Here is a 16676-nt window from a genome sequence, read left to right on the forward strand (position 1 = left end):
ATTCCCTACTCCCACAGTATATTTTTTTCTCCCTCCATGTATCACTGTTCCCTACACTCCCATTTTCATGTTTTCTAAATTCGATGTTCTTTAAATCGCAAGTACTTACTCCAGTAAGCCTTTTTAACCCATGAATACTTTTTTCCACTTGTGAACTTCCATAAAGTATACTTTTATTATGACCCTTACAACTTCTACTTTGTATCTGTGAATAATTCCCATCTTTCCCTTAGGTTATACAAGCTCTTTGGGCCAGGCTCCTTTCTGATTCTTTTTGTCTGCCTTTCAAAGACTACCTCTCAAATTCCTGGAGTCACTCAAATTCTTCTAAAGTAATGAACAAAGAAGTAAATGGAAAAAGTTAGCTAGAGCTCCAATCCTGTGACAACGACGACACTCCAAAGACAACTACAGATAATGTTTATTCCTGTAAGTTCTCTCTATTGGCTAATACAAAAGAGTGGTTAAAAGCTCCGACTATGGAGCCAGACTGCCTAGGTTCAAATGCCAGTGTTGCCACTTACTAGCTCTCAGATTCTAGACACACTATCTCTTTCTGTGCCTCAGTTTCCTCATCTGTACAAAGAAATAACCCACTTCTACTACTTCATTAAGGATCAGGAGCTAACAAGCGCTTATAGCAAATATTTATGACAGTGATTATAGCCTAAGAGCTTATGAAAGTGATGACCATTTAGTAAGTTCCCCATAGGGACTTGTTATTACTAGCTAAGTTCCCTGAGAGTAAACCTCTATCCTCTGCACTGGTGGATCCCAGAATTTAGCACTGTATTAGGCAATTGTGTAGCTGGCCAATGGTAGTCCAGGTACTGATGAGAACTGAACTAGGCGAAAAAACTGGTAATGCAAGAGAAACTGATGGGTTACCAGAGTAAAATGGCCAAGCACACATGTTACTGATATTTACATAATGTACATACACACATCTAGTCTCCTACAAAAGACACTGCATTACTGACCTAAAACAGTACGTTATTTTGATCCCTCTTTTCTCTCTTGTATGTAACCTATTAGTTAATGCTGCCCATCCTATCTTTAGAATATTCTATTCCTCCTTCCCATGTCCTCATTCACTACGGCAGTCAAGCTTTTCACAACAGCAGACGTGAATAATCAGAAAGCATCCTGGCATTTTCTATGTGCACAGTTTTTCTTACTTCAACATCCATGGCTACTAGAAAAATGTCCTTCAAATAATGTCAATCATATTAATCATGTTATTCTGGTATGGCATATACTATATTCTAATCAAAATTTTAAGCCTGACTTTATATATATATATGTAACTATTGACTCCTCTACCCACCATTTCTTGAAGTCTTAAGTATTAAGAAGCCATACCATTAACTCAAATTTCAGTTGCTCTAAAAAAGTGTTTTTCAGATGCATCACTTGTGTGATGTCTTCATTCACAAAGAACATACATCATATACACATTTTGTCTTTCCAGAATTTCACATAATTCCCTTTAGTGAATAGTCACATAAAAGTCTCAAAGAAAAATAAAATTTATAGACTGAATCCTATATTTCCAATTACTAATAATGGCAAAGTAAATGGTCAGAGGTAACAACAAAAGCCCTAGACAAAACAGAAGAAAACAACTATTTGAAATCACTGGAAGTCAACCAAATGTCAGCAGAAACCAGAAATGTTTACCCCCAGTGGAATTACAGTGACTAAGAATTGTAAGCTCTGACCTCTGCAGCCACAACAGCAGAAAGCCAGAGTGTCAACTTCATGGCTGGCCAACTAGCTAGAAATTTGAGGGGAAAAATCCCTGGATTAAAAGTGCCACCAGGGGCGCCTGCGTGGCTCAGTGGGTTAAGCCACTGCCTTCGGCTCAGGTCATGATCTCAGGGTCCTGGGATCGAGTCCCGCATCGGGCTCTCTGCTCGGCAGGGAGCCTGCTTCCTCCTCCCTCTCTCTCTCTGCCTGCCTCTCCATCTACTTGTGATTTCTCTCTGTCAAATAAATAAATAAAATCTTTAAAAAAAAAAAAAAAAGTGCCACCAAAGGAATGAGACCTACAAATTACATATAAGCTCTGCCTAAAATCCTCAGCAGGCCACAAAATTCAGAGGTGGACACATAAGAGGCCTCAGGGAAAAAAGCAGCACCAAGAGTTAAAAGGGCTGAGCAGAGATGTTAGCTGCTAGATTCCATGGGGACAAAGAATGAGTAGTTTGAATCCAAACGAGTTAACTCCTTGCCAGAGTGACAGTAACAAAAAATCAGTCACTAAAACATATTAACCATCATGTCTAGTTTTCAATAAAAAATTATCAGAAATGCAAAGAAACAGGAAAACGTGACCCATACTCAGAGTAAAAAGACAGGCAAAAGAAAGTGCACTCCGAAAAGGCCCAGATACTGGATAAAGCAGACAAACACTGAGCAGCTATTATATTTTTATTTTTTTTAATTATAAATATTTTTAAAGAATTAAAAATGCAGGAGTTAAAGGGATATAGTCTTAATGCAAAGGTAAGGAATCTCAAAAAAAATAAACTATACAAAGATTCAAATGAAAATTACAGAGCTGTATGTGTAATCAGAATCTAAAGAGAGAGAAAGCAGAAAACATACTAAAGAAATTATAGCCAAAAATAAAAAGAAGCAATCATAGTATAGGTACTGTTTTAAGGTTAAAACCACTCATATAAGAGCAGTTTCCACACAAAAGCACTCTAACCAAAATCTACATTTAAATTTAAATTTCTCTAGTTTAATATCCAAAGAGAGAAGACATGAAATACAATTTAAATCCTACAACAAATCTGAAATAAGATTATGAAATGGTTCAGATTTTTTAAAAAAATTACAAACTTTCTGAATTCCACTTTTGATAAAATTTACCTACAACCAACAGTGGTTATTCTTTTAAGGGTAGGGTTCTACTTTAAGAAAGCTTTCCAGGTGCTGGAAATCATCTAGATCTTGATCTTACTTGGTGTTTTATATAGGTATATACAAAAGTAGAAATTTATTGAACTGAACCTTTAAGATATACGCACATCACTGTAGCTATTACCCTATTACAGAAGGAAAGGAGATGGAAGGAACGAGAGGGAATGAAGGATGGGAAGGAGGAACTAACTTACCTGAAACTTGATCATCTGTTAAGCCAAACGCTGACATGACATTTTTGTTGATTTCATCTTGGTTTTTTAAAGGATCAAAAGCTGACATACTTGCTGCCATAACCTGAGTAGACTGTTTTCCAGAAGAATCAGAAGCAGCAGGCTTTTCATCCCTACCATCCACAGTATCTATGAGAGGAATAAACAAAAACTTATTTCCATTTAATCTATACTTAGTGAAGCCTAAAAAAAATACAAAATAGGGAAAAATATATGTGCATACAGTCCGAAATGTTCAAAAGTATCTCTGAATATAGCATAATTGTTCATTTTACTTTCCTCTTCATACTTGATTTTTAAAATCAGAAAGAAGGATCAAAAAGAAATTTTAAAAACTAGTTTTTTCAAAAAAATTTTATCTCCTCCCCTAAGAATTATTAGGTGAGGAAAAAAAAAATACAAGCTCCATAACAGAGAAAAACATTTTGCCCCTTCTTTTGGAGCCCATGACCTACATATATCCTACAATCAGATATATACTGAACACTAATGCTTAAATTTGCAAAAGGATAAAGAAGCTTAAATGAAGTTATGAAATGAACTCTTATGTCTTATTTCTACTTGTCTATTCATTATTAATTACATGGAAACCTCAAGCCCATCAATACATTAAACACATCCTTTTAATTTGCTACGTCTCCTTAAAACACTTTACAGTTGAAATGGTATGTCTGAGATTTGCTCAAAATAATAGGGGTGGAAATGTATGGGAGTCTAGATGACGGATACTATGGATTGATAATTACTGAAGTTGGGGGTGGGTTCTCAAGATTTATTAGAGTACTGTGTCTACTTTTGCGTATCTTTCCATAATGAATTATGTTTTTTAAATAGAAAAATAATTTAAACATGAGCATGATAAATTTAAAACCATGCTTTTCTTCTACGGATACTAAAGTACTCAACATGCATCTGTACAACTACATTGTGAAAGGTAAGGGATTCAAGTAAACCCACAATATATAGATAGGAACCTGAAACCAAAAAGGTAACAAAAATTTTTTTAAAAAGGTATCAAAAATAAAATAAGTAAACAAAGAGGGATACTGCTAACCATTTACTCAGTAATTATCAATTTTCTTCTGTTATCACGGAAGTATGAACATCAGTTATTATCTCTATGATCAAGACAAAATTTATCTTGTGAAAAACTGTTAAGTACCAAGTAGAATATAAGCACACATGGGCTTGTAGCTCATATTCATTCCTATCATTTCACTGGTTACACTAATATTTCTTCCACTGCTGGAAGAAAACTTCTAGTAAGTACTCCTTTAAAATAAGTTATTCATCTTCCTCACCAATTTTCTTCCTAATTCCTAATTCCAAGGCTACATGCCAAAAGCATATCACACCAATCTGTAAGCTATCCCCTCTAACACTACTACCTTCCACTACCTGTGTACCCTTCCACTTACTACAAATTAAATCCATCAGGAAACACAATACTAGAGGCACACTAACCTACTAGTAGCTCCGACTAGCCCATTTGCTGCTATAGCTACTGCAATAGGTCAATCCAGTATCCAAGGCAGCCTACATCATAATCCTCAGAGAGGAAGCAAGTATCCAAAAACCTGCAGAGGTAAACCACTGAAGAACATGGGAGGAAGACCATTGAAGAACCACATATTTCTGGGTAAGGGCAAGCCACATTGTTCTAAAGAATACCGACAACTGACTGGCAACAATATTTTCTAGACCAGACTTGCAGTTTCTGGTGTAGGATTTTTCTGGTTTATTCAACACTATTTTCCTGATTGTTAAGTCAGGATATGTTCTAAAAGCTTAGAAGCTTCAAAGAAGGCAGTAGATGGTCAAAAGGTAAATGATCTTCCTAAGCACAGAAGAGGAAACAAAAAATAAATGACAACCATCTGTAAAATTAAAGCACAGAATGTATTACTCACTCATTAGATAACTACAACAGGATACCCTGACAAGAAAGGAGGCCAGACACAGAAAAACTCTATGTGGTATAATTTACAAAATGCTGAGAGGAAACCAGTTTTAATATCTTTTACATTAACATAGGTGAAAAGTTAATAATAAAACATATGAAAATAAAGGGTTAATAAAGAGAAGTAGTAAATATATTGGTAAGAAATATGTGAGAACAGAAAGGTTGCTTCACCAAACCTAAAAGCTTATAATTCTATCCCTTATAGCAGAACACAGGCTACTACAGGTAATTTCTGCACAGTACTGGCTACAATGGAATTTTTATCTAAGTTTCTTAACATTCTACAGATGCTTAAATCCCCTGAAATTATCCGCAAATGCTGTTGTGTCAGCAACTATGAATTCTTCTGACAAAATGGTCAAAAGTTTCCTTCAGATTCTTGACCTAAAGTTGGAGCTTTCTGTCAGGCCATATGCTTTAATCTAAAATATAAAAAGTTTCATGATTAAAAAGGCCACATAGGTTTTATTATAGAATTCCAGCACATCTCCAATATGTTCTGAAATACAGAGGTAGAAGGAGAAATTACTAATCACTAAAAATTTATTGAGAATCTACTATTAGTAAAACTTCACATAGCTGGAGGGAGAGAGGAAGAATAAAATTATAGAAAATGAAGCTTTATTTACAATATACCTAAACTAAGAAAACTCCAAAATTTAAATGGAGCCAAAAATATAATCTCTACGAATCTAATAGCTGCAAGGGATTATAAAATGCTACTTTCCCACAAAATCATCTTCTATTAAGCCCCTTATATACAGTCATCCAGACTCTATTAAAAAATCACTATTTCATAATACAGATGATTTTAAGCATATAATTTAAATGCAGACACAAAAATTTAAAAAAGACAAAAACACTTGAGATTTTTAAGTGCAACATCTAAGAATATTAAAAATTGAAAAAAGCTTGGGAGGCCTGGGTGGCTCAGTTAAGCATCTGCCTTCAGCTCAGGTCATGGGTTTGAGTCAGGAGCCTTGCTCAGTGGGGAGCCTGCTTCTCTCTCTGTCTGTCCCCCTCTGCTTGTGTGTGCACTCTCTCTCTGACAAATAAAATATTTTAGAAAGGGGGGTGGGGGACGCGCCTGGGTGGCTCAGTCATTAAGCGTCTGCCCTTAGTCATGATCCCAGGGTCCTGAGATTGAGCCCAGTGTCCGGCTCCCTGCTCAGCAAAGTCTGCTTCTCCCTCTCCCACTCCCCTCTACTTGTATTCCTTCTCTCCACTGTCTCTTTCTCTGTCAAATAAATAAATCTTTTTTAAAAAATAAATTAATTTAAAAAGTTGAAGAAAGCAGTTTTTTTTTTAATCTACTTTCAAGTCCTAATACATAAACTCCAGTCTATACTGTTAAATATATTTGGTCCAAAAACATTGTCAGTTCCAAATTTGTCAATAAATCTTGCTTTAATATAAACAGTACATGTCTGTAAAATGGGGGAAAAAAAGTTTATCTTTGCATATGATTAGAAATTACATTTAAGATAAACTTTATAGGGGTACCTGGGTGGCTCAGTGGGTTAAGCCTCTGCCTTTGGCTCAGGTCATGATCTCAGAGTCTTGGGATCAAGCCCGGCATCGCATCGGGCTCTCTGCTCAGCAGGGAGCCTGTTTCCCCCCTTCTCTCTGCCTACATGTGATCTCTGTCTGTTAAGTAAACAAAATATTTAAAAAAAAAAAAAAAAAAGATAAACTTTACAATATACCATTTGAACATAGTGATCTTAAATTATTTACTTAAAACTACTTCAAAAAAATAAATAAATAAAACTACTTCATATGCCCCATAAAACTCATGAAATAACTGCAATTCCTAAGACGCATTGATTATTACAATGAAAACAGTTCAAGAGTCAAAGGTGTTTGAAAACTGACCTATTCATAAACCCAGGGTTGTTGGATTTTTTTTAAAGATTTTTTATTTATTTGACAGAGATCAATCCAGGGGTTTAAGACTAGCTATAAGGAATCAACCAGATAGCACTTTAAAAATAGGATTCCTGGGGCCTGCCCTCTAGTAGGTCTATGATGAGATCCCAAAATTTGCAAAATAAAATCTCCTAGTAATCCTAAAGAACCGCAGGTTTGAATACTAACACAGAGGTAAGAATAAGAAAAGGTAACATCAGGGGTGCCAACCTACTCCTACTTAAAAAGTAAAAAAAAAAAAAAAAAAAAAAAAAAATCTGCAAACAAAATGTGAGTTTATAGAAAATAATGTTAGGCAGAAAAAGTCAAAGAAAGATAAATACCATATGATTTCACTCATACACAGAATTTAAGAAAGAACACAAATGAGCAAAGGAAAAAAAAAAAGAAACAAAGATTCTTAACTATAGAAAACTGATGGTTACCTAAGGGGAGATGGGTTTAACAGTTGTTGGAGATTAAGGAGTGTCCTTGTCATGATGAGCACTGGATGATGTATGGAATTGTTGAATCACTATATTGTACACCTGAAACTTACATAATACTATAAACTTTATTAGAATCAAAATAAGCCAATTTTTTAAAAAAAGACATAAAGAGAATAAAAGGGATTCACAGTCTACCATTTTCAGGAATACTGGTGGAAGGTCCAGGTTCTCCAGGTGGTTCCAAGCTATCCAACAAGCGATTCACTTTATTTCGCAGTTCTATCAGCTCTCGACGAAGATATTTTACTTGACTCGATTCAAGGGGTCTTGGTTGGCCATTAACTGGAACAAAAGATTAATTTGCTTAAAATTGGGCAATGTTCTTAAATAATCTATCAACACAATTAAAGCAATAAGGAAAAATAAATGTAATTTCTTTAAAAAGTGAAAACAAAAACAAGATACCTAATGATGTCATTTAAATGATAACTCTTTTTAAGGATTTTTTTATTATTGATAATTTACTTTTTGGAAAAAATAAATATTCATCAGTCTTTGTTGATGCACATCTATGGCCCATGATCACACTGGTTAAAAAAAAAGTTCTATTAGGATAAACTATAATAAACTAATTTAAGTTTTTAATATATTTTTAATATATTTTTAGCAGAAATTATGTACCTTCAAAAGCTCATTTTTCTCCCACACTACTCTGCTGTATTCTTGAAGTAATATTATAAACACCTAAACACCTTATTCTATACATATATGTTAAAAGATGCAACATGACTGATAGATCTGTCATCCCTCTTGCCTATTTTTGACCTAAAAAAAGGAAAAAAATAGCACCTAAAATAACTGACCTAAAAAGTAACCTATTTAAAAAAAAATGCAGACTTCATGAATCCAAATCACCAATGTCCTTCAAAGTAATTACTTCTAAAGCAGTATATAAACCACAAAAAGTCAGAAATTATTTAATAATCGGATTTTTTTTAACATTTTATTTATTTATTTGATAGAAAGAGACACAGCGAGGGAGGGAACACAAGCACGGGATGTGGGAAAGGGAGAAGCAAGCTTCCTGCTGAGCAGGGAGCCCAATGCGGGGCTCGATCCCAGAACCCTGGGATCATGACCTGAGCCGAAGGCAGACACTTAACCCACTGAGCCACCCAGGCGCCCCGGTTGTTTTTTTTTTTTTTTAAATGAAGGCAACATTACCTCAGTTGGTTGAAATGACTTTCAGCTGACTTAAAAATTTAAAAAAGGAATAAAATAAAAGAAACCCTTCATCCAGGGGCACTTGGGTAACTCAGTGGGTAAAGCCTCTGTCTTTGGCCCAGGTCATGATCTTAGGGTCCTGGGATCGAGCCCCGCATCAGGCTCTCTGCTCATCGGGGAGATTGCTTCCCCCTTCTCTGCCTGCCTCTCTGCCTACTTATGATTTCTATCAAATAAATAAATAAAATCTTTTAAAAAAGAAAAAAAGAAAAAGAAATCCTTTATCCAGCAACAAAGACTATCACCACTAAGGTTACTTTAAAAAAAAAAAAAAAAAAAAAAAGGTAAGACAAGGCTCTAAGTGCAAGCTTCAAGACAGGAGTCCAAAATTAAACTTAACTAAAAGGCTTTATGCATTGCCACTATACATATATACAAATTCCCAAGGCAACAAATTAAAAAAGGAAATCCATTTGAAAATAAAAGTTCCAGGATTCTTCATTAGGTAAGCTGCAAACATCAAACCATCAATGTAAGCTTTCTGAAGACAACCCTATTTTATGTACTCTCTATATAATTATGAGGAAGTTCAATACAACCTCCTACCTACATCAATTACTTGCTTTTTAGGGTACTACTGGGTTTTCTCTAATATCTAAAAGGGAGAAAAGCACTCTTGACAAGCAGGAACTGGCCTAGTCCTGTAAGACAGCCCTAAGTGCTGCCAGAAGCTGGCCTGGCTGGCACTCACAAGTAAGCTGCAGTGTTCTCTTGGTGAACATGAACAATTTCAAAGAATACCAACAAGTCAGAAAAGATCACTCTGTGACTGTGATAGATGAAGACAAGAACAGAGCCACTGCATAATCACATGAGAACTCAGACAAAACAAGAGCAGTGACCAAACCACAAAAATGACCAACATTCCCCTGGCTAAAGTGAGTGACTGCTGCTGTTTTACCAATTGAAGCTTTACTCTCAATTAATTCCTCCACCTTCCGCATAAGACTTAGTAAGATACCCAATCATAGGACCATCCCCACCTCCCAAGAACATACAATCTAAGGCAAGCTGCACTTCCTTGAACCTTATCCAAAATCATCTAACATAAACCCAAGCTATGAAAAATCCTTTCCAAATACTTTTACTGAACATCCCATTGTTCATGGTGTTTATTCTCCCTCACTGCAATCTGCAGTGTGCCCCTTTTCATCCCTCATATTGTTTATTTGTGCCTTCTTTCTTCTTAACTTTAATCTTAAAAGGGGTTTGCTACCTTGTATCCTCTCAAAATTATTGATCCTATCAATTCCCCAACTTCTAGCTCACTTCTGCTCTTTATTATTTCTTCCAACTTATTTGTCCTTCTTGTATAGAATGCTACAAATATCCCTTCAAGTTTACCTTTGCACACTCTAAAATAACTAATTACTTCTAATTCCAATAATAATTTCTTCTTTGACTTGTTACTTAAAAGCATATTTTTATCTTAAAAAGTCCCATAATTTGTGTTATTTTTGTCCAGTGATTTCTAATGAGGCCAAAGAATATAATCTCTAGAATATAATCAGAGAATAAATATCTCCTCTCTGATATTTATTGAAATTTGTTGGAAAAACCACTACATGATCAGCTTTTATAAATGCTCACATGTACTAAAAAAAAAATTACACTCCCTGATCGCTAGATGCGTAAGACCAAGCCTGTATTTGATTTACTTGAATTTTCTGTATCCTGACAGAAAAGCCTTACCGGTTTCTAAGAAAAGAGCATAAAAGCTCTCCCATGATTGTGAATTTATTTTTCCCTAGGGAAAAATCTAAGGCTATGCTGTGTTAGTGTTCAGAATTGTTATATATTCCCAGTGAATTGTACTTTTTATCATTATAAGTGACTATTACTAATGAATTTTTCACTTAGAGTCCATTCTATTATTATTATTACCCACTAGCCTTGAGTTTGTCTAGTGTATTTTTTAGCCCTCTGCTTTCAAACTTTGCATAATATTTTACTGTGTTTTTTTTAACTAAAATTCAATTAGCCAACATATAGTGCATCATTAGTTTCAGATGTAGTGTTCAGTAACTGATCAATTGCATATAATACCCAGGGTTCATATCACATGCCCTCTTTGATGTCAATCACCCAGTTATAATCAGCATGTAACTAAATTTTGTTTAACTCCAGGCAGAGGCTATCTTTTGACATGCACATTTTGTCCATTTATATGTATTGTTATTGTTAGTATTTCATGCTTTCTACTTATCAAGTTTTCTCTCTGCTTATTTTTCTCATCATCTAGTGAACCAACCAGGTATTCTTTCCTCCTTTTCCCCCTACTGGTTATTTCTAGTCTTTCTTGAATCACGCTTACATTTCAGACATGTATACTTCAATTTTTAAAAATCTAATTAGTATCTACTTCCCAAACAATTTTAAAATATTTTAATTCCTATCATCCCCTCCTGTCTTGCATATAATCAGCATTTTTGTCCCATCTTGTTTTTATATTCCTAAAACTATTAATTTTCTTTTTATAATCAGTGCCCATTTAAATTTATGTGTTAATGAGTTTATGTGCTCACACTATCTTGCATGTTTCACCATTCTTCTGGACTCAGTTTCCCTCTTGCTGAAAAACTATTTTTAAAAAATTCTTTTAACAGGGCCCACAAGTAGCAAACTCTCAGCATTTATTTAAAATTTCTTGAAATTTTTATTTTTATTTTTTTGAGAGAGAGCACCTGAGTATGGGGGGAGGGAAGGGAGAGAGAGAATCTTAAGCAGACTCTACACCCAGTAAAGAGCCCAATGTAAGGCTGGATCTCCTGACCTGAGCCAAAATCAAGTCAGTCGTTTAACCAACTCAACCACCCAGGAGCCCAGAAAATGTTTTTATCTTCCTTTATTCCTCGAGCTTACCAGACTACAGACAACTACTTTTCCAGTTATTTTTTTTCTTAGCAGTCTGAAAATGTTACTTTACTGTCTCTAGCTCCAATTATTACTATGAAGATGTCTACCAACAGTCTAATTGCTTGGTAGGTGATCAGTCTTATTCTCTCAGGCTACTTTTTAAGATCTTTTTGCCTAACATATTGCCCACTTTTGTGATAGTATGTACAGTGGAGTTTTCTTTTTACTTATCCTGCTCAGGACTCACTGTGCCTCCTGAATCTGATAGTTTACTTCTTTTATATAGTTCTAAAAATTTCTTTAGCCATTACCTCCTGAAATATTTCCACTCCCCATTTCTCCTTCTTTAAAGTCTTAATGGGAAAAGGCTGGACTTTCTCATTCTCAAATTCTCTCATATTCCTCATCTCTTTTTGTGCTTGATTCTGTAATTTTTTTAGACTACCTTTCAGTTCACTAATTCTCTCTTCAACTGTGACTAATCTCTGTTGTTCTACCTCCCCACTTTGTATTTAATTTTAATGATTATTTTTTTCATTTCCAAAAGTTACCTTGATTTGTTTTTAAAATCTGTTTATTGGGGCACCTGGGTGGCTCAGTGGGTGAAAGCCTCTGCCTTCGGCTCAGGTCATGATCTCAGGGTCCTGGGATCGAGCCCCACATTGGGCTCTCTGCTCAGCAGGGAGCCTGCTTCCTCCTCTCTCTCTGACTGCCTCTCTGCCTACTTGTGATCTCTCACTGTCAAATAAATAAATAAATCATCTTAAAAAAAACATAAAATAAAATCTGTTTATTCCTTTTACATAGTGCCTTGTTCTTACACTTCTTTATCCTCTTACATCTCAACTTTTAGTGCATATTTTATATATGAACATTTCTATTAACTAAAGTTCTTAGTCTCCTCCTACTACTAGCTGTGGCCATTGTTTCTTGCTTACATGGACTGTTTCACATGTCTTACTTGAACTCTTATATTTATCAACAGGATCCTGTCCAGAAGCCTGTGACTTGAATTGAGAACATACTCCTTTTAAGAGACTTCTGCCTTTGCTTCTTACTGTTTTTGTTTTGGTTTTGTTTTTTATTTTGTTTTTTTTAATGGTAGTATATGGGCTTGCAAGTTCTCAAACTATGCAGATAGTTTAAACTTAAACCCAGGACTTAGGGAACACAGTTAGAAATCCTTAAGGGAGACTTCACAAACCCAACAGTGCCAGGGTATGAGAGTTTCTGGTATCAATTCCTTGACTTTTCCTGTATTAATGAAGAGGTATTTTTCTTTTACAACTTTTAGAGTATAGTTCACTGAGGGTCTAGGACCCAAGGTCTCTACCATGTAAACACCAAATCATTAGTCCTTAGATTATGCAGAATAAAACCTTGACCATCACGACCAAAAGTGCACCAAGTCTCAGCTCTTGAGTCCTTCTGGTCCTGGTTTTTAATTCCATCTATCTTTTGGTCCCTGGACATTTCTCTTAACTCTCTGAATCAAGTCAAGTATACACTTCAAAAAACACATTTGTAATACTTGATCTAGCATGTCCTCAGTATTTCTGGAAGGAAGGTTTTCAGTTTATCAAACCTTCCTGATAGCCAGGCAACAGTGGTTAACTACCTCAGACTCAATATTGTAAAATGATACCTTTTATCTAAAAAAATTTTTTACGCAGTTTTAATTTTTTTTATTAGCATTTTAAAATCTGAATCACATTCAGCCTTCTTAGATGGAGATGAAATAAATACAAATTAAACCAACTGGCCAACATCATGTTCCATGGGACTATAAGGTTCAGTGCCACGTAACTTTTTAAAAATTTAAACAAAACATCCAAGAAAAAAAACCTAGATTTTATTTTTCACATAATCATACTACCACTTTAACTCTGTAATCATTTCAATATTTTATCCCCTTAAGAGTTACGCCTCAGGGGCACCTGGGTTGCTCAGTGCGTTAAAGCCTCTGCCTTCGGCTCGGGTCATGATCCCAGGGTCCTGGGATCGAGCCCCGCATCAGGCTCTCTGCTCGGCAGGGAGCCTGCTCCCTCCTTTCTCTCTCTTCGCCTGCCTCTCTGCCTACTTGTGATCTCTGTCAAATAAATAAATAAAATCTTTAAAAAAAAAAAGTTACACCTCACAAATTTGTGAATGTCAATAAGAAAACAAAATCTTAAGATTATAATTAATCTTATATTCATTTTTATCAAAACTACTTATAATTTACTCTGTAAGTACTCCTGAAAAAATAATGTCTACAATATGAGGCCTATACGTTAAGTCCTGAGAAGTAAAAGCATGTTATAAAAGGTAATTATCTATACTAAGAACTTAATAATAAAATGAATAAACTTAATAAAACTAAAACTTAATAAAGATAGTTTTAACCCTGTATTATTTTCAAACCTGTAAATACTTCTATAAGTGGCATCCGCTGCTACATATGGTACTGAGCAGAAGGGAGAATTTAAACATGCCTACTTTCTATTACTCTTCAAATCTTCTAATAATCGTCAAATATATAGTTAGGCCTAATAATTCAAAATTTCAGATATAGCTGAATAAGTTATCACTTAATTCTGAGTCTTTAAAAGGAGTAAATCTGGGTGCTTGCATGGCTCAGCCAGTTAAGTGTCTGCCTTCAGCTCAAGTCAAGATCCCTGAGTCCAGAGTATCCTGTATCAGGATCCCTACTCATTGCAGAGTCTGCTTCTCCCAATCCTTCTGGCCCTCCCATCCACTTGTGCTAACTCTCTCTCTCTCTCAAATAAATAAAATATTTAAAAAAAATAAAAACAAAAGGAGAAAAGCTAAAAAGACTTCAATAAAAATACAATGGACAATACAGTAAATTTATTAGAAGGTTTAACACTTACCAAATAATGTCAGTTTCAGTATTCTACTACATTGAATTGCAAAAGAAAGGTCAGAACTATCAAAAATTGTTATAAGATCTCCATCTGGAATTTAAAAAAAGTTTCAGATTTGTGTCAGTATAAACCAAGGTATACATTAAATTAGAATCTAAATGAAGATTACAGAACATAATGAGAATCTACCATAAAAACTTTAAATAAACACTAAATGATCTAGGTAAGATGCACTTGTTCAAAAGAATACCATATCAATTTTGCTTACTACTTTTATAGCAAAGTTATTTATCATATCCCCATAAGAAGAGCCAAAACATAAAGATTAATATATTAAGTCATCTTTTACAAGTCACCAGGATATTCATGGTAGCAAAATAACAGATTACTGGTTTAGACTAAAATCTTTCTGTTCCAAAAAATTTAAATATATTTACCAAAAGTTAAAGAAATACAGATTCTCAAGGTTCAAATTTTAATCCTAAGTACAAGAAAACACCACTAATATAAAGGGAGGGAAAGCTATTATAATAGTAACTAAAAGGATCACTGACCATTTTGATACTAAGATGAAAACTATGAACTCTCCCTAGAAAAAAATATTCATGTTATACACAAGATTCTGTAATCTCCTAGATCTCAATGGGCGCCTGGGTAGCTCAGTTGGTTAAGTAACTGCCTTCAGCTCAGGTCATGATCCTGGAGTCTGGAATTGAGTCCCACATTGGGCTCCCTGCTCAGCAGGGATTCTGCTTCTCCCTCTCATGCGCTCTCTCTCTCTCTCTCTCTCTCAAGGAAATAAAATCTTTAAAAAAAAAAAGAGTATTATAATCAGCTGCCTGTCTCAAAAGATTTCAAAGGGCTTGGAGGAAAATGTTCTCTAGAGAGAACAAGAACAGAAAAGCAGCCACAGGCAAGGAGCTAATCAGGGTCCTGTGCCAGGTGTCTTCACAGACATAGGTAGGCTGGGGGCTTGAGGATGTCGGTTCTGTCCTGGGAGGCTGCTCCAAGGATGCTCTGCTACACCAATTTTAACACTGATTACAGATTTATTTTAAACAAAGGTGGCAACAAATGGCGTAACTGAGAATTTTATCATTGTTTTTAGATCTTTATAACCAGACCCATTTCTTATAACGTTATCTCATGTTCAACTTCAGGGATTCTAAACATATTTTTAATAAAGTATATATGTAAAAGGAAACCTTCTCTAACTACCTTATTTTCTGAAACTCACAACAGAAATAGAATATACATAATAGCAAAAACTTTACCTAAGCCAGTCCTCTACCCTAGTACCCAACAGTTTCTGGAATACAAATCTGTACAATTTAAAACACTTAGAAACACCCTGAAAAAGCAATTCAATGTGGTAACTGGATGTGGAGAATATTCTTTCAACAATGAGGATACTCTAAGAAAGGGGTCCACAAATTGAGACTGATGGTCAAAATTCTTATTTATAGGACTGTGAACTGAGCATGGTTTTTACATTTTTTAAAAGGTTTTAAATAGGTGAAATACTGGCCTTAAATGACCCACAATGCTAAGATTTTATCTGATCTTTTAAAGAAAAGTTTGGCAACCCCTGCCCTAAACAAAAATAAGGGAGTTAAGAGAAAGCCAGATAAATAATGAGGTCAGTTTAAGTTATACCAAGTATGAAGTAAATTAAGGCACACATTTTCAAGTTAGAAATGAAAATCAATGTACTGTTAATAGATGAGATTATACTAGGGAAGAGAACAGGAAGAAACTGTCTCCTTTACTGTCCTTTAAAACAGATAACTCTCAAAATTAGGTTTGGGTAATATTAGATCATACTTTATTAAAAAAAAGAATTACACCTGTAGTTAAATGGCCAGCTTAGCTGATCATCAGTGATTTATACTCTCCTTCCACAGTGTAGGTTGTTGGAAAGTGGACCAACCAGGGACATACCCCTAGCCACTGAGATCTCAGCAGAGCCACATGACTGGGGTCTGGCCAATGTGATGTGAGGAGAAATGACATACATGACCTTAAGGCCTAGAGACTACAATCCCCCCACCTAATCCCCTACACTCTGTCTTCCTCCATCTGCCAGCTGGATGTTAATGCTCAAGGTGAACTTATAAGCCATGTGTTGAACACAACAGAGTTTCTGTCAACCTCGGTCTCTAAATGATTCACTGAATGTTAAACC

General features: G+C 35.1%; 1 protein-coding gene across 4 annotated transcripts in view; it reads right to left on the reverse strand.

The window, feature by feature from the left end:
- The window catches only part of TFG (trafficking from ER to golgi regulator), a 33302-nt gene that overhangs the window by 11281 nt on the left and 5345 nt on the right, over window positions 1–16676 (reverse strand). For all 4 annotated transcript variants that reach the window (XM_059392084.1, XM_059392083.1, XM_059392086.1 and 1 more), the window contains exons 3-5: window positions 14498–14581; window positions 7680–7826; window positions 3126–3293 (exon numbers count right to left, since the gene is read on the reverse strand). In XM_059392084.1, coding sequence (XP_059248067.1) covers window positions 3126–3293; window positions 7680–7826; window positions 14498–14581 — 399 coding nt within the window. The remainder of the gene's footprint in view (window positions 1–3125; window positions 3294–7679; window positions 7827–14497; window positions 14582–16676) is intronic.

Source organism: Mustela nigripes, chromosome 2 (assembly GCF_022355385.1).
Source record: "Mustela nigripes isolate SB6536 chromosome 2, MUSNIG.SB6536, whole genome shotgun sequence".
NCBI lineage: Eukaryota > Metazoa > Chordata > Mammalia > Carnivora > Mustelidae > Mustela > Mustela nigripes.